Raw genomic sequence first — 16,247 nt, 5'->3', positions numbered from 1 at the left:
ATCCCCTTGCAGCTCTGCCACGTGTGCCGCTGGGCCGGCACCCTGCGGCCTTGGGAGAGCTGGAAGATGGTGACGCGCTGGTGCCCGACCCCGCTGCCTCTCCCCAGCTGCGTGGCTGCTGCTGAGGCTCTGTGTGACGGCCCTGGGCTGCTCGTGCCCTCGGCGTGCGGCGCTGGGACTCCGGCAGCTCTGCTGGGTGCCTGCAGTGAACGGGTCTGGGAGCAGCCTCAGCTCGCGTGGGCCTCGTCCTCCATCCAAGGACCGGTGCCTGTCGCTCATATTGGATTTCCTTAAAATCCTGGCAGCAGGAGGGTCTGGAGGGGCTGATGGACGGAGTTCCTGGCTGGAGCAGGGGCTGCCTGCGGGGTGCAAGGCTCCAGCAGCCCCAGGTGGCCTCTGCTTGCCTGGTGCTGTGGCTGCTGCTTGTTTCCCTCCCCTGCCCGGAGCCTGGCTGCTCAGCTGCTGGTGGAGCTCGGGACCCTGGTGGGACATCTGAGGTCTTCTTGCCTGCAGCGTGGTTGGACGGATGCTGCACGCTCCCCAGGCAGCAAGAGGGGGACCTGCTGGAGAAGGGGCTCCCCAGCCCCAACTCCCAACAGTCCTGTGAGCAGAGAGCGAGGTGCTGTTGCCATCTGCTGGCCCTGGTGCTCGGCTCCTGGCTGATGGCTGTTTCTGGCTCCTTCCAGGGGTCTCCATCTCTGTGGAGGAGCCTGCGATGCCTGGAGCGATGTCTTGCTGCTGCCTGGGTGTCTGCCGTTCAGCTGTGCAGGACTGGGTGTCGGGGCTGGGGGCTGCAGAGCTGCTCCGGCACCGTGCTGCCGTGGGCAAGGGCTGTCCGAGCTTGGAGCAGCTTCAGCATCACCAGGCGTGCCTGCCCGCGTGCCTGCCGCCCGCCCGGGCTTGAGCGTGGGTGTTTGTGGAGGCTGCACGCAGGGCCTGGGGCTGGGCTTTGCCCTTCCTCATGCTGGGATCTTGGAGGGGGCTCCAGCAGCCCCTTTCCAAGCTGCCTGGGGGGAAAAAGTGTGGCTACACCAGGGGCACCCTGCACCCAGCCAGGCCCTCCGGCACGGTCATCTCCCCATCAGCCAGGGCATGAGGGGCTGTGGTGCTGGTGCGGGTGCTGGCAGCAGCGTGAGGAGGGGGTGAGGGCAGCCTGCCTGCTCCTGGGAGAGCTGCCCCTGCTGCGGTATGGGTGAGGGGGCTGTCCCTCCCTGCAGCACCGTGCTCGCAGATCCCTTCCCTCCCTCCGCGTCCAGTGTTGACCCCATTGTGCGCTGCCCTCGGGCACTGGGAGAGGTTCTTCCCTCTCTGCGCATCCCGCTCCTCCGGCATCAAGAGCTGAGCCCAGGGCCCTGCCTCCCCGTCAATCAACACAAGAGAGCACAAGCAGGTTCTATGCAAAGGTATTTTTATTGGATACAAAAACATTCCAGTACAGTGAAAAAAATGACATCATTGCTGATGGAGCTTGTCTGGGCTAAAACCCGAGACTTGCTGCTGTCTGCTCCGGTCCTGCCGCGGGCCATCGGTTCCCCTCCCGTCACGCCTGGGCTTTGTTGTTGACTCCGTCCTCGGAGGCTGCTCCGGGCTGTGGGGCTGCAGGGCTGACCTGGATGGGCACGTTCCTCTCCGGGGCGGCCGGCAGCGCCAGCCGGGGGGCCTCGATGCGCAGCTGCCCCTCCTTGGACAGGGAGCACGTCAGCGCCTCGGCGTCCACCTCCTCGGGCACGTCCCACTCCCGCTTCAGCACCTCGTACTTGTAGGAGAAGGAGCCCTTCTCATCGACATTCTGGGTCTCCTTCTGCCCCACCAGCACCACCTTCCTGCCCACCACCTTCACCGACAGCTCCTCGGGGGCAAAGCTCTTGACGTCCTGGCAGACGGAGAAGCCCTCCCCGGAGCCCTGGGTCGGGGCCGCGCTGGTGCTTGGGGCTCGCTCCACGGCGGTGGCTCCGTGGCTGGTCAGGAGCTGCTCGAAGCTGCTCATGAACTCTCGAGCTTTCTCCATCTCCTGCTGCAGCTCGGTGAAGATGGTCTCTGCGTGCGGCCAGAGGGTCCTCACCGTGCCCAGCCGGGTGGCCAGGGCGCTGGAGGCGAATGGAGCGAGGTGCATTCGGCAAAGCATCGCTGCTGGTGCTGCTGGTGCTGCTGGTGCTGCTGGTGCTGCTGCTGTCGTCCCCTCTCCGTCGGGCTGGGAGCGTTGCGTCCCGGTGCTGCGCCCATCGCTTTTATGGCCCTGGACGGGGGGGGCGGGGCCTCCTCGCGCACCCACGTCACCCGTGGGAGAAGAGCTCAGCTCTTTCCAGCCCGTTCCAGCTCATTCTTCTTACTCATCCGCGAGCAGAGGCGCCGCTGACGTCGTGCCCGGCGTACCTTCGCTCTGAGTCTCGCAGCTCTGCTCTCCTGGCTTATAATTAGCAGCATCACCTCAGCCCGCGAGCGGGGTGCCTGAGCCGCCCCTGCCAAAAATCTGCCCCCCCCCGCCTTCACCCCCGCACCTGCATTCTGTTCCCCCCCCCCATCTGCAGGCAGGAGAGCCCCTCTGCCCCCCGCCCCCTTTGCAGGACCCTCAGCTGCGGGGGGGGGACGGACCCCAGGTGAGACCAGAAACCAGCCCGAGGGACCCCCCCGAGGTGGGGGGCACAGGCTGGATGCTGAGGGGCTGGGACAGGGAGGCGGGGGGGGCCCGGGAGGGTGGGGGGAGTCTAGAAAGTGTGAGAGGCGTCTGGCAGCGGGTGACGTAGGAACGCTTTGCGTTAGGGGGGCACGACCCCCGTGCCGGCCAAAGCGACGCGCTCCTGGCACAGCGTGGCCGAGCCCAGCGCGGGGGGCGGATGGGCTTCGCTGGCCCCTCGGCCGGGGGGGCCCAGGCGCTGCTGCATCACGGTGGCTCTGCAGAAACCCGAGCTCCCCGCGCTGACTGCAGCTCCCTATTTGCGGCGCGTGACTCGGCCCCAGAAGCAGGCGCTGCTATTTCGGCTGGCGGATCATCAGCCTCTCAAAAATAGGCGATGGCTCCAGGAGGGTGCGTGGGGAGAGAGCGTTCTGGAAGGGGCACACCCCTGGGCAGGGGAGGATAAAACCCGCCGCTCCCCGGCCCCAGCCCAGCACCGCTCCAGCCCCAGCGCAGAGCCGAGCACGCACGGGGAGCGCGCACCGGGAGCAGCCATGCTTTGCCGCCTGCACTTCGTGCCGCCCGCCTCCAGCTCGCTGTTCCCCTGGCTGGGACCCATCCGCACCCTCTGGCCGCATCCAGGCTCCCTCTTCGCCGAGCTGGAGCGAGAGCTGCGTCAGGAGATGGAGAGGGCCCGGGAGTTCATGAGCAGCTTCGAGCAGTTCCTGAGCAGCGGGAGCAGCCCCGGCCGGATCGGCATCGCCGCAGAGCGAGCCCCGAGCACCAGCGCAGCCCTGACGCAGGGCTCCGGGGAGGGCTTCTCCGTCTGCCAGGACGTGAAGGACTTTGCGCCCGAGCAGCTATCGGTGAAGGTGGTGGGCAGGAAGGTGGTCCTGGTGGGGCAGAAGGAGACGCAGAGCACGGACGAGAAGGGCTCCTTCTCCTACAAGTACGAGGTGCTGAAGCGGGAGTGGGACGTGCCCGAGGAGGTGGACGCCGAGGCGCTGACGTGCTCCCTGTCCAAGGAGGGGCAGCTGCGCATCGAGGCCCCCCGGCTGGCGCTGCCGGCCGCCCCGGAGAGGAACGTGCCCATCCAGATGGGGCCGGCGGTGGCACAGCCAGTGGCTAGTGACGACGACGCGGCCGAGCGCGCCAAGGCGTGACGGGGAGCGTCGCGGGGCCGGGCTGAGCCCGGCTGCTGGGGCAGCTGCTGGTCGCAGAGCGGGATCCTGCCGGTGACTGTGCGACGGCCAGGGGGGTCTCTGCCCAAAACGTGTAGCATTTTTTGATATGTAATAAATATTCCTGACTTTTATTTATGTGGTTTCTGTGCTTGCTGGTCTCACCCAGCCCTGCGCTTTGCAACTCTCCCGGCGGTGCCAGTGCTGGAGCCGGGCTGTGCTGGCGCAGGGCACGTCCCTGGCACCGCTCCCCAGCCCTGGCCTGGCACGGGGGGGCTGTCTGCGGGGCTCAGCGCCGAGCATCCCCGGGGCGGGGGTCCCTGAGCATCCTTTGGGCCCCTGAACCCCCTTTGGGCCCCTGAACCCCATCTTCAGGGCGGTGCCAGGACACTCCCGGGTGGGACCCACTCGGCCACGGGCCGTGCCAAGCTGTGCCAGCCCCACTCGTGTCGTGCCGTGTCATTGTCACTCGTGTGTCCCCCCCCCCTCCCAGCATTGCTGGCAATTTCCAGGCGCTGCCCGCTCCTCCGCGACCCGGCCCGCCGCCAAGCCACGCCCCCCAGCGGCCAAATGGGCGGAGCCTACCATTAATAGAAAGGCGCGGGAGGGGGCGGTCCCACCTGATAGAAACACCCCCGAGAGGCGGGCACACGGCGGAGGGGGCGGGGCCTCGCTCCACAGTGGGCGGGGCGCGGAGGTGTGGCCACCCCTAGGTGCTTTTGGCGGGAAGGCGGGGCGGGGGAGGAGGTGGGCGGGGATATGTAGATATAGGCGCGGCCTATTACCATATTTGGCGGGGGAGGCGGGGCCGCGCTCCGTACTCGGAGGAGGCTGCGGGCCGCGCCGAACCGGGCGCGGTACCGCTTACCGGAGGCGCGGGGGGGGGCTTCCCCCGGGCAGTGATGGCTCGGTACCGCCCCGGGGGGGCTGTTGGGGTGGTTGTTCCCCGTCGAGCCCCGACCTCCACCCTCTCTGGCCGGTTCACCCCGCCCGCAGCCCCGGGCGGGAGCCGCGCTCCCGCCCGGGGCTGCGGGCGGGGTGAACCGGCCCCGGTATCACGGGACGCCCCCTCCCCTCCTTGACGGACTACCGATCCCGGCGTGCCCAGCGCGCAGGCGCAGTGAGCGCGGAACGCACGCCGGGTCCGGCATGGCGGAGCCGGAGGCCGCGCAGCCCGGGCGGCCCCCGCCGGCCCCGGGGCCGGTGGCGGGGAGCGGCGCGGCGGCGGCGGGAGGAGGAGGAGGAGGAGGAGGAGGAGCGGGGTCGAGCGATCCGGCGCGGCCGGGGTTGAGCCAGCAGCAGCGGGCGAGCCAGCGCAAGGCGCAGGTGCGGGGGTTCCCCCGCGGCAAAAAGCTGGAGAAGCTGGGGGTCTTCTCGGCCTGCAAGGTGGGCTGCACCGGCACCGGGAGAGCCGGCGTGGGGTGCGGGGGGGGGCTGCTGGGCCGTGTGGGGGTGCAGGAGGGGGGGCGAGGACGTGCGTGAGCGGGGGGTGCGGGAGGGGGGATGCTGATTTGTGCGGGGGGGGTGCAAGGGTGTGCATGGGTAGGGGGTGCAGGAGGGGGGTTCTGAGCTGCGCGGGGGTGCAGGAGGGGTTGAAGGGACATGCAGAGGGGTGCAGGAGGGGGTGCAAGGGTGTGCGTGGGCAGGGGGTGCAGGAGGGGGGTGCTGAGCTGGGCAGGGGATGCAGGAGGGGGTGCAGGAGGGGGGTGCTGAGCTGTGTAAGAGGTACATGAGGGGGTGCAAGGGTGTGCATGGGCAGGGGGTACAGGAGGGGGGTGCTGAGCTGTGCAGAGGGGTGCAAAAGGGGGGTGCTGAGCTATGTAAGGGGTACATGAGAGGGTGCAAGGATGTGCGTGAGTGGGGGATGCAGGAGGGGGGTGCTGAGCCGTGCGGGGGATGCAGGGGGGAGTGCAAGGAGGGTGCTGAGCTGGGCAGGGGGTGCGGGAGGGGTTGCAAGGGCATGCGTGAGCAGGGGATGCAGGAGGGGGGTGCTGAGCCGTGTGGGGGGTGCAGGAGGGGTGCTGAGCTGGGTGGGGGGTGCAGAAGGGGGTGCAAGGATGTGCATGGACAGGGGGTGCAGGAGGGGGGTGCTGAGCCGTGTCGGGGTTGCAGGAGGGGTTGCAAGGACGTGCATGAGCGGGGAATGCAGGAGGGGGGTGCTGAGCCATGCAGGGGGGGGTGCAAGGTTGTGCATGGGCAGGGGGTGCAGGAGATGGGTGCTGAGCTGTGTAGAGGGGTGCAGGAGGGGGTACAAGGGTGTGCATGGGCAGGGGGTGCAGGAGGAGCGTGCGGGGGGGCAGTGCAAGGGCGTACATGGGCAGGGGGTGCAGGAGGGGGGTGCGGGGGGCAGTGCAAGGGTGTACATGGGCAGGGGGTGCAGGAGGGGGGTGCTGAGCTGTTATGGGGGTGCACAAGGGGGGTCCTGGGCTGGGTGTGGGGTGCAGGAGGAGAGCGCTGAGCTGCGTGAGGCAGATGTGGGGGCATCCAGTGGCAGAGGGTGCAGGGTCCTGGGGCTGAGGGAGAGTGTCGGGGCGCTGGGTCGTGCAGGGTGGGTGCTGAGGAGAGCCGGGGGGTGGGACAGGCAGGGGAGGCGGCAGCCTGGGCACGGGGCAGCGCGTGGGCCGCTGTGGGACGGCCTCTCCTGTCCCCCCACCCAGGCCAACGACGCCTGCAAGTGCAACGGCTGGAAGAACCCCAACCCTCCCACCGCGCCCCGCATGGACCTGCAGCAGCCGGTCACCAACCTGAGCGAGCCCTGCCGGAGCTGCGGCCACGCGCTGGGTAACCCCCGGGACCCCCAGGGTGGGGAGCGGTGCTGAGCCCCCCCCTCCCCGGTCTCACTGCCGCTTCCTCTCCGCCGCAGCGGACCACGTGTCCCACCTGGAGAACGTCTCGGAGGAGGAGATCAACCGGCTGCTGGGCATGGTGGTGGACGTGGAAAACCTCTTCATGTCGGTGCACAAGGAGGAGGACACGGACACCAAGCAGGTGTATTTCTACCTGTTCAAGGTGCGTCCGGGGCTGGGCACGGCTCTGCCCCGCGCGCGGGGGTCCCTCGAGCTGGGCTGCAGTCCCACGGGGCTCGTCCTCTGCCGGGAGCTGTGCTCTGTGGCTGCGAGCCGTCCCGGCAGCCCGGCCGGAGACCCGAAACGCTGACCCTGTCCTGGGAGCGACTGCTCTCCCGGCCCCGAATTCCCGTGGGAGGGAGATGGCCAGGGAAGGAACCGGCGTGCTCCGAGCCGGGCCCTGCCACCCTCCCGGCTGCGCAGATCGGCGCAGCCCCGCAGCAGCGTCCTGGCCGGGGTCCTCGGTCCGTAACGGTGCCGGCCGGTGTCTCGGCAGCTGCTGCGGAAGTGCATCCTGCAGATGAGCCAGCCGGTGGTCGAGGGGTCCCTGGGGAGCCCCCCCTTCGAGAAGCCGAACATCGAGCAGGTGAGGCCGCTGTCGGGCGCGTTGCACTCGTGACGTGTCCTGGGTTTTGCTGCTCTGGCACGGCCCCGTCCCTCTTTCGGGGGAGCACTGCGGGGTCTGGCGCAGCGCCCGGTGCCCCTCCACCGCCCCTTCCCCTCCCCAGGGAGTCCTCAACTTCGTCCAGTACAAGTTCAGCCACTTGCCGCCCAAGGAGCGGCAGACCATGTACGAGCTCTCCAAGATGTTCCTCCTCTGCCTCAACTACTGGAAGCTGGAGACCCCGTCCCAGTTCCGGCAGCGCTCCCAGAACGACGATGTGGCCACCTACAAGGTCAACTACACGAGGTGAGGGTGGGAGGGGGTCTGAGCCGGCCAGCCTGGGGGTCTGCCCGCTCCTCCCAGCCCTGCGCGGGGCTGACCCCTGACTCCCGGGGTCTTCCCCTCTCCCCAGCCCTCCCAGGCGAGGAGAGCAGGCGTCCCGTGGGGCGACCGCTGCCAAACAGCGTCGGCCGTGTTCCCCGGCGCCTGCTCTCCCTCTCCCTGCTCCCCGCAGCACGTTCCCCGCAGGGATGTGGGTGCCCTGGGGTCTCTGGTCCCAGCCCCGTCACCGGAGCGTGTGCTTGCCTCCTAGGTGGCTGTGCTACTGCCACGTGCCGCAGAGCTGCGACAGCCTTCCCCGCTACGAGACCACCCACGTCTTCGGGCGCAGCCTCCTGAAGTCCATCTTCACGGTCACCCGCCGGCAGCTGCTGGAGAAGTTCCGGGTGGAGAAGGACAAGCTGGTGCCCGAGAAGCGGACGCTGATCCTCACCCACTTCCCCAAGTAGGTGCCCGGTGCGGGCACGGCTGCTGCGTCACCGGGGAGGCCCTCGTCCCTCGGGGCACTGGCACGCGGAGCGTGGCCGCCTGCCCTCCCCGCGGCGTGCGCAGCGTGGGGCTGTGCGCCCAGCGCCCGCTCGCCGGCCCACGTGCCGCTCCCTGCCAGGTTCCTGTCCATGCTGGAGGAGGAGATCTACGGCGAGAACTCCCCGATCTGGGAGGCTGATTTCACCGTGCCGGCCGCGGAGGGTGCCCAGCTGGTGTCTCGCCCAGGTATCTCCGGGGACAGCCCCCCAGCCGCGGGGCTGCGGGGCGAAGGACCGAGGTGGTGGGAGAGCCGTGGCCGGCGGCGGGGGCTGGGCTGCCGCGGCGTGGCGAGCGGCTCGCTGGCACTCACGGGCACCGCTGGTCTCTTCCAGCCGCGGTCAGCACCGTCGCTGTGCCCGCTGCTCCGCTTTTCAGCAAGAAGCTCAGCAACAGCAGCTCGGCGGCGAGCATGGACGCCGGCACGCCAGAGCCCCTGCCAGGTAGGGCCAGCCCGGGGCGGGGGGGAGCTGGGACCTCCCGTGGGCCCTCCCGGTGCTGGATGCACCGCTCTGCTCCGCGCCCAGGGGAGAAGCGGAAGCTGCCCGAGAGCCTGACGCTGGAAGATGCCAAGCGGATCCGTGTCATGGGAGACATCCCCATGGAGCTGGTGAACGAGGTCATGCTGACCATCACGGACCCCGCTGCCATGCTGGGCCCCGAGGTACGGGGCGGGGGGCACTGAGGGGCACCGGTGCTCTCCAGGGCTGCAGAGCTGCGCTCCTGGGGTGCCGGGGCCTGGCCGGGCTCCCCCGCGGAGGGTCTCAGGGCCAATGCAGCCCCCCGCACCCCCAGACCAGCCTGCTGTCAGCAAACGCGGCGCGGGACGAGACGGCCCGGCTGGAGGAGCGCCGCGGCATCATCGAGTTCCACGTCATCGGCAACTCGCTCTCGCAGAAGTCCAACAAGAAGATCCTGATGTGGCTGGTGGGCCTGCAGAACGTCTTCTCGCACCAGCTGCCCCGCATGCCCAAGGAGTACATCACCCGCCTCGTCTTCGACCCGTGCGTGGCCGGGGGGCGCGGGGGCAGCCGGTGTGGGGCGGGGGTCCCGTCTCACCCCCCGCCGTGCTGCCCGCAGGAAGCACAAGACCCTGGCGCTGATCAAGGACGGCCGAGTGATCGGGGGGATCTGCTTCCGCATGTTCCCCACCCAGGGCTTCACGGAGATCGTCTTCTGTGCGGTCACGTCCAACGAGCAAGTGAAGGTGAGAGCGGGGCGGTGGGTGGTGGGCACGGCGCAGCCCGGGGGTGGGGGCTGCGGGGGGAGCAGGGTGGTCCTGCTGTAGCTGGAAGGGCGCAGGGGTGTCCCAACCCCTGGGGTAGCCCAGACCCCTCAGCGCTGTCAGCCCCAAGCGGCAGCGGCAGCTCCGGGGGTCCCTTCCCGCTGCCTGGGTGGGAGGGGGCTGTGCGTCCCGTCCGCCCCGGGCTGCCTGGGGGGCTCGGGGGGTCCCGGTCTCACGGCGGCTGCCGCAGGGCTACGGGACGCACCTGATGAACCACCTGAAGGAGTACCACATCAAGCACAACATCCTCTACTTCCTCACCTACGCGGACGAGTACGCCATCGGCTACTTCAAGAAGCAGGTGGGATCCTTCCCCCGGGGCGGCCCCCTCGGCCCCCTGCCCGCCAGCCCCCTCCCACCTGCCCTCTCCCTCCAGGGCTTTTCCAAGGACATCAAGGTCCCCAAGAGCCGCTACCTGGGCTACATCAAGGACTACGAGGGGGCGACCCTGATGGAGTGCGAGCTGAACCCCCGCATCCCCTACACCGAGCTCTCCCACATCATCAAGAAGCAGAAGGAGGTTGGTCCCCGGCCCCTGTCCCCCCCAGCCCCTGCCCACCCCGGCCCCTGCCCCCCCCAGCCCCTGCCTGCTGCCTCCCGAAGGCAGGGGTGAGGTGGGGGGGCTGTGCTGGCCCTCGGGAGCCAGCCCTGGAGTCTCCCCTGGGAGCAGGTGGGGGGACAGAGGTGGGACACTGCGGTGGCATTTATGGTGGCCAGGGCTGGCTCTGGCCCTGGGCTGGGGGTGCAGCTGGGGCTCCAGCCCCGTGGGGTCCCGCGTCGCGGTTTGGCTCCCCGGAGCGTCCTGCTCAGCTCCCCCCTCCCCACCCCCCCTTGCCACCGCAGATCATCAAGAAGCTGATTGAGAGGAAGCAAGCGCAGATCCGCAAGGTCTACCCCGGCCTGACCTGCTTCAAGGAGGGCGTGCGGCAGATCCCCATCGAGAGCGTCCCCGGCATCCGTGAGTCCTGCTGCCTTCGGGGGGGGGGGAAGGCTGGCTGGCCCGTGGGCACGGGGTGGCTGTGACCCTGACCCTTGTCTTCCAGGAGAAACGGGATGGAAGCCGCTGGGGAAGGAGAAGGGGTGAGTGGCGTGCAGGGGGGTGGGCTGCGGGGGCTCGGCTCGGGCTGCCCTTCGGCGCCGGGACGGGGAGGTGGGACACTGGGACGGGGCGAGGCTGCCCACCCCCAGGCTGATGGGCGCTGGGTTTGTCCTGCAGAAAAGAGCTGAAGGATCCGGACCAGCTCTACAACACCCTGAAGAACCTCCTGGCCCAGATCAAGGTGCGGGCGGGAGGGGACCCTCCGCTCCGGGGTGCCCGTCCCCCTGGCAGCCCTGGGCTCTGCCCTCGGGGGGCAGGCGGGGTGACCCAGGTGCACGGGCAGTGGGACCCCCGTGTGATGGGCAGTGGGACCCCCGTGTGATGGGCAGTGGGACCCCCCTGTGCTCGCTGCTGTAACCTGCCCCCCGCCCTCTCCCCAGACCCACCCCAGCGCGTGGCCCTTCATGGAGCCGGTGAAGAAGTCGGAGGCGCCGGACTACTACGAAATCATCCGCTTCCCCATCGGTGGGTGGTCGTGCCCAGACCCCCAGGACAGGGTGACGGAGGGGAGGGGTGAAGACCCCCATCCTGGGGTCTGTGCTGGGGAGCCGTGGTCGGGGTGAGGGGGTGCTGGGAGCCCTGGCGCAGTCCGGAAGAGACGGGGATGAGTTGGGGCCCTCGGTCGATGTCCAGCTCCATGGCTGGGGGTTGCAGAGGCCTGGGGGACCTGACCCTTCCCTACCCCCAGACCTGAAGACCATGACCGAGCGCCTGAAGAACCGCTACTACGTCACCAAGAAGCTGTTCATCGCCGACCTGCAGCGCATCATCACCAACTGCCGCGAGTACAACCCCCCCGACAGCGACTACTGCAAGTGTGCCAACACCCTGGAGAAGTTCTTCTACTTCAAGCTCAAGGAGGGGGGGCTCATCGACAAGTAGGGGAGCTGGCCTGGACCCACCTTGGCCACTGTCCCCCCGGGAGGGACAGGGCTGCCCAGGGAACCCGACCCAGGGGCTGCTGGAGGGTTTGTGGCTGCTGAGCAGCCCGGGGGAGCTGGGACTTCCCTCGGGTGGGACGAGGGGCCGGGGGCTGCCCAGTGCTTTTGTCCCTGAGCTGTTGGGTGCCTCACGTGGGGCAGGGGCTGAGCAGCGGGGCTGGGGTCTCTGTGTCAGGGGCTGCCCGGGGCAGCACTGAGTTCCTACCTCTCTTTGGGGGGGTCGAGAGCCCCCCGGCACCCACCGGCGCTTCCCTCCTGCCCAGGCCCGTGCCTTCTGCCCCGGGTCTGCGCGACGGGGCAGGGGCACACAAGTGCTTGGGCTTTCTGCTTCCGTCCACGCGCGGGCAGCCCCTGCCCCTCTTCTTGAATGTACGGCGGGGCTCAGCCCCGCTCGCCCCGGGCTGGGGGCCAGGGTCCCGCTGCGGGGGGGTGCTCTGCCCCCGTGCCCCCCAGCTCCTCCTGCCTCTTCCCTTCCTGAGGAGTGGGTCTGACCCACCCCCCCAGCCCTCCCTGCTCCTGGTGCTGCCAGGCTGGGGGCTGCCAGCTGCTGCACCGGCCCCTGCTCCCCCCCTGCTGGGAGAGACCCCCTGCCCCTGGGTGTGGGGTCGGCTCCTGCTTGCACCTCTCCTCGCCGCCCCCTCCTTGCGCCTTGCGGACCCCCTTCCCTCTGTGCCTCCTTGGGTGCTGCCTTGTCCCCCCCCCCCTCGCTGGGCCGCCGGCTCTTTGCCCCCCCCCCCCCATGCTGTCAGCGCTGGGTGGGCGCTGGGGCCGCTCTGCTGCTCGCTGGCCTCGCCGGGGGGGGAGCAGCCCCCCCGCTTCCCCCCCCCCCCATTTCTCTGGACAGGCGTCTCGTTGGGGTTTTGTGTTTGGGTTTGTTTTTTTTTAAATAAACGTCCTCGTGCAGAGCCAGCTCCCTGCGCGGCCGGGGGGGGGCGCTCGGGGGTGTTTGGGGTGGGGGGGGCAGGAGCGGCGCAGGAGGGGGAGGATGCAGAGACCCCCCAGGGCGGGGGTCCCCGGGGGAGCCGGGGTGCGCGGTGCTGCCCTGGGGTGTCGGGAGGGGGGGGGCTGCGGCGGGGGGGCCGCGGCAGCTCCGCCCGGTTTCGGTTTCGTTTTCTGCCCGTGGCCGGGGCTCCCGGGGGGGGGTTCCCGGGCGGCTGCGGGCCGGGGGGTCTGCGGGGGGGGGCGGCGGTGGGGGGGGCGGGCAGCCCGGCTCAGCCCGGCTCGGCTCGGCCCGTCCCGGCCCCGGTGCCCGCCCGGTGCCCGCCCGGTGCCGCCCGGTGCCCGGCCCGCGGCCGGCGGGACCCCCCCTCGCTGGGGCTCCGGCAGCCCGCGCCGCCCCGGTTTCGCTTCCTGGCCGGGTCGGGTGGTGCGGAGCGGTGCGGAGCGGTGCGGGATGGAGCTGCGGGGGTACCAGCGCGAGGCCGTGGCCCCGGCCCTGCGCGGCCGCAACTGCATCGTCTGGCTGCCCACGGGGGCCGGCAAGACCCGCGCGGCCGCCCACGTCTGCCAGCAGCACCTGCAGAGCCGGCGGGGGGGCCGGGTGGCCGTGCTGGTCAACAAGGTGACCCCCCTCCCGACCCCGACACCCCCCCTGCATCGGCCCCGGGGGTCGCGGGTGGGGCCGGGGCTGAGCGCGGGTCCCCCTGCCCCCAGCCCCCCACCCCTGAACCAGCCCCGGGGGTCACGCGTGGGGCTGGGGCTGAGCGGGGGTCCCCACCTCCCCAGACCCTCCCGGCTCCGGGGGTCACGCGTGGGGCTGGGGCTGAGCGGGGTCCCCACCTCCCCAGACCCTCCCGGCTCCGGGGGTCACGCGTGGGGCTGGGGCTGAGCGGGGGTCCCCCTGCCCCCAGCTCCCCACCCCTGAACCAGCCCCGGGGGTCACGCGTGGGGCTGGGGCTGAGCGGGGGTCCCCACCTCCCCAGACCCTCCCGGCTCCGGGGGTCGCGCGTGGGGCTGGGGCTGAGCGGGGGTCCCGCCGCCCAGGTGCACCTGGTGGAGCAGCACGCGCGGGGGGAGTTCCGGGCGCTGCAGGGGGACTTCAGGGTGACGGCCATCGGCGGGGACAGCACCCACCGGGGCTGCTTCGCCAGCGCGGCGCGGCAGAGCCAGGTGGTCATCTGCACGGCGCAGGTCCTGCAGAACGCGCTGGCCAGCGGCGACGAGGACGCGCGCGTCGAGCTGACGGGTGGGCCCCGCTCTCCCCATGGCTGAGCTTGGGGGGGGCTGCCCTGGCTGAGACCCCCCACTCACCCTGCTCGCCCCCCCTCATCCCACTCCCACCCCTGGCGCAGAGTTCTCGCTGCTGGTGTTCGATGAGTGCCACCACACGCACAAGGAGGCCGTCTACAACAAGATCATGCTCAGCTACCTCCAGCGCAAGCTGAGTGGGCAGCAGGGGCTGCCGCAGGTCCTGGGCCTGACCGCGTCCCCCGGCACCGGGGGGGCCACCACCTTCGAGGGGGCCGTGGAGCACATCCTGCAGGTGGGTCCTGCGCCCCCCGGGACGGGGCAACGGCCGCGGGCACAGCTGGGGTGTGCCGTGGGGTGGGTGCTGGTCACCCGGTGGGCAGCCCCCGGTGAGACCCCCGAACGCGCCAGGGTGCCAGCGAGCACCGGGTACCGCCCTGGGCCGCCGGGGCTGAGGGGTGGGAGCGGGGGGTCTCGCCCTCGCAGATCTGCGCCAACCTGGACACCGAGAAGATCGCGTCAGTGCGGGAGGAGGCGCAGAGCCTGCAGAGCCTCGTCCCCCAGCCCAGGAAGAACTACGACCTCTGCCAGGAGAGAACGCAGGTGAGGGGTGGCCAGCGGGGGCCGGGAGGCTGAGCCCCCCGCGCCCCGCCGAGCCGGGGGCTGTGTCCCTCCGCCTGCCTCGCTCAGGGCCCCGTGAGCGAGCGAGCGACCCAGAGCTTCGGTGCAAGGGGACCCTGCGACTGCCCCGGTCCTGCCGCGCAGACGGCCCCTGACCCCGGGCCAGGCGCTCTGGCTGTGCCGACGAAGCTGTCCGGAGCGCGGTCCCCAGCCCCTCAGGTCCTGAGCCCCTCTCTGCTCCCAGGACCCCTTCGGCGAGCGGCTGAAGAAGGTGATGGAGCAGATCCAGCGGTACCTGGCGGTGCCTGGCCTGCCGCAGGACTTCGGCACGCAGACCTACGAGCAGCGCATCGTGGAGCTGGAGACGAGAGGTGAGGAGGCGGCGGTGCGGGAGCGGCGGGGCAGAGCGGGCAGCGCCGGGGCCGGGCGGTGACCCCGGCGTGCCCTGTCCCTCGCCAGCGGCAGAGACGTTTTGTCGCAAGACGCGGGCGTGCGCGCTGCACCTGCGCAAGTACAACGATGCTTTGCTGATCAATGACACGGTGCGGATGATCGACGCCTTCCAGTGCCTCCAGCAGTTCTACGCCACCGAGCGGGACACGAAGGACCCCACCGAACTCTTCCTCACCACCACGTTTGAGGGTAACGGAGGGGGCTGGAGGGGTGGGTGCTGGCTGCGTCTGGGGGGGCAGGGAGCCCCCCTGACACCCCGCTCGCCGGCACAGAGAACAGGGCGAGCCTGCAGGCGCTTGCCAGGGACCGGCGCTACGAGAACCCCCGGCTGGGCAAGCTGGAGGAGATCCTGCGGGAGCACTTCCAGCCCCTGGGCACCACTCGTGGCATCGTCTTCACCACCACCCGGCAGAGCGCCCACAGCTTGCTCGGCTGGCTGCGGGACACCGCCACGCTCTGCGGCCACCACATCCGTGCCGCCGTCCTCACCGGCGCCGGCTACAGCAACCAGACCAGGCACATGACGCAGGTGAGCGGAGGGTGGGACGGAGCCGTGCCTGCCCCTCTCCGCACACTTTGTGGGTGCTGCGGGTGCTGCCGGGGGCTCAGAGCCCCGCACCGCTCCTCAAGCATCACCCTCTCTCCCCGCAGAGCGAGCAGCAGGATGTGATCAAGCTGTTCCGCAAGGGAGGTCTCAACCTGCTCTTCTCCACCAGCGTGGCCGAGGAGGGCCTGGATATCCCCGAGTGCAACATCGTGGTCCGCTACGGGCTGATGACCAACGAGATCGCCATGATGCAGGTCGCTGCCCGGGCTCCCTCTGCCCGGCTCGGGGCGGGGAGCAGCCTGCCGAGATGCCCCAGGGGTGGACGCGGGGGTCTCGCATCCCCCGTGCCCGCTGGCAGGTGCCCGGGGATGAGCCCAGCCCCTGGCAGAGCATCTCCTTGGCGAGGCGCAGCGGGGTGTGGAGGGTGGATCCACCCTCACGGGGTGGCACGGGGAGGTGGGGGGGGGTCAGCCGTGTCCCTCCCTGCTGACCGCAGCGTTTGCCCCCTCCGCTGCAGGCCCGGGGCCGTGCCCGTGCCGAGAACAGCGTCTACTCGGTCCTCGCCAAAGCCAACAGCAGAGAGGTCTCCCGCGAGCTGCTCAACGAGGACCTGGTGGAGCTGATGGAGAGGGCGATCAGGGCGGTGCAGGCCATGCCCGAGCAGGAGTACCGGCTCAGGGTGAGCACCGGGCACGGCGCTGGGCACCAGCAGGGCCTGGCAGCTCTGCCCGGGGCAGCACCGGCTCCGGGAAGGGGGCAGCACAGGGAGCACGGGGCAGCGCGTGCCCACCCTGCGCTGCCCACCCCGCGCTGCCCGTCCTGCTGTGCGGCTCCCGCTCTCCGGCACGGTGCATCTCTCCGCGGCCGTGTGTCTTGCCACGTCTGCCACCTGCCCTGCCTGACCCCCGTCCTCCCCCCTGCCCTCCGCAGATCACGGAGCTGCAGCGAGCCGCCGTTGCCAGCTGCCTCACGAAGGAGGCCAGGATCAGCGAGAGGCGGCGGCTG

General features: G+C 70.6%; 4 protein-coding genes across 4 annotated transcripts; 3 read left to right on the top strand and 1 right to left on the bottom strand.

Moving 5' to 3' along the window:
- Positions 1-1,391: 1,391 nt before the first annotated feature.
- LOC104333125 (heat shock protein beta-11-like) lies at positions 1,392-2,217 on the bottom strand. The gene has a single exon (XM_075443505.1). The coding sequence runs from the start codon at positions 2,123-2,125 to the stop codon at positions 1,541-1,543; it is 585 nt and encodes a 194-aa protein (XP_075299620.1). The 5' UTR covers positions 2,126-2,217; the 3' UTR covers positions 1,392-1,540.
- Positions 2,218-2,994: 777 nt separating this feature from the next.
- On the top strand, positions 2,995-3,929 carry LOC142364235 (heat shock protein 30C-like). The gene has a single exon (XM_075443504.1). It carries the CDS (start codon positions 3,169-3,171, stop codon positions 3,775-3,777), a length of 609 nt encoding a protein of 202 aa, XP_075299619.1. The 5' UTR covers positions 2,995-3,168; the 3' UTR covers positions 3,778-3,929.
- A 932-nt stretch (positions 3,930-4,861) lies between these two features.
- On the top strand, positions 4,862-12,331 carry KAT2A (lysine acetyltransferase 2A). The gene is made up of 18 exons (XM_075443429.1): positions 4,862-5,181; positions 6,453-6,576; positions 6,659-6,804; positions 7,138-7,227; positions 7,370-7,551; positions 7,838-8,029; positions 8,192-8,298; positions 8,445-8,552; positions 8,637-8,773; positions 8,905-9,113; positions 9,190-9,316; positions 9,585-9,695; positions 9,771-9,914; positions 10,238-10,352; positions 10,438-10,474; positions 10,611-10,674; positions 10,874-10,958; positions 11,182-12,331. Exons 1-18 carry the CDS (start codon positions 4,945-4,947, stop codon positions 11,373-11,375), a joined length of 2,409 nt encoding a protein of 802 aa, XP_075299544.1. The 5' UTR covers positions 4,862-4,944; the 3' UTR covers positions 11,376-12,331.
- Positions 12,332-12,796: 465 nt separating this feature from the next.
- DHX58 (DExH-box helicase 58) lies at positions 12,797-16,247 on the top strand (the record flags this gene model as incomplete). The annotated part of the gene is made up of 10 exons (XM_075443341.1): positions 12,797-12,995; positions 13,418-13,619; positions 13,726-13,916; positions 14,108-14,224; positions 14,487-14,613; positions 14,702-14,884; positions 14,968-15,224; positions 15,347-15,496; positions 15,760-15,921; positions 16,173-16,247. Coding segments are annotated over exons 1-10 (1,632 nt in total), but the record flags the coding sequence as incomplete, so codon positions are not given.

Source organism: Opisthocomus hoazin, chromosome 26 (genome assembly GCF_030867145.1).
Source record: "Opisthocomus hoazin isolate bOpiHoa1 chromosome 26, bOpiHoa1.hap1, whole genome shotgun sequence".
Taxonomy (NCBI): Eukaryota; Metazoa; Chordata; class Aves; order Opisthocomiformes; family Opisthocomidae; genus Opisthocomus; species Opisthocomus hoazin.
This window is presented reverse-complemented; position numbering and strand designations above follow the sequence as displayed.

Coding starts and splice junctions, on each gene's coding strand:
- KAT2A (XM_075443429.1), top strand. CDS start 4,945: ATGGCGGAGCCGGAGGCCGCGCAGCCCGGGCGGCCCCCGCCGGCCCCG. Junction 5,182..6,452: donor GGGTCTTCTCGGCCTGCAAG/GTGGGCTGCACC, acceptor CCCCCCACCCAG/GCCAACGACGCCTGCAAGTG. Junction 8,299..8,444: donor CCAGCTGGTGTCTCGCCCAG/GTATCTCCGGGG, acceptor GGTCTCTTCCAG/CCGCGGTCAGCACCGTCGCT.
- LOC104333125 (XM_075443505.1), bottom strand. CDS start 2,125: ATGCTTTGCCGAATGCACCTCGCTCCATTCGCCTCCAGCGCCCTGGCC.
- LOC142364235 (XM_075443504.1), top strand. CDS start 3,169: ATGCTTTGCCGCCTGCACTTCGTGCCGCCCGCCTCCAGCTCGCTGTTC.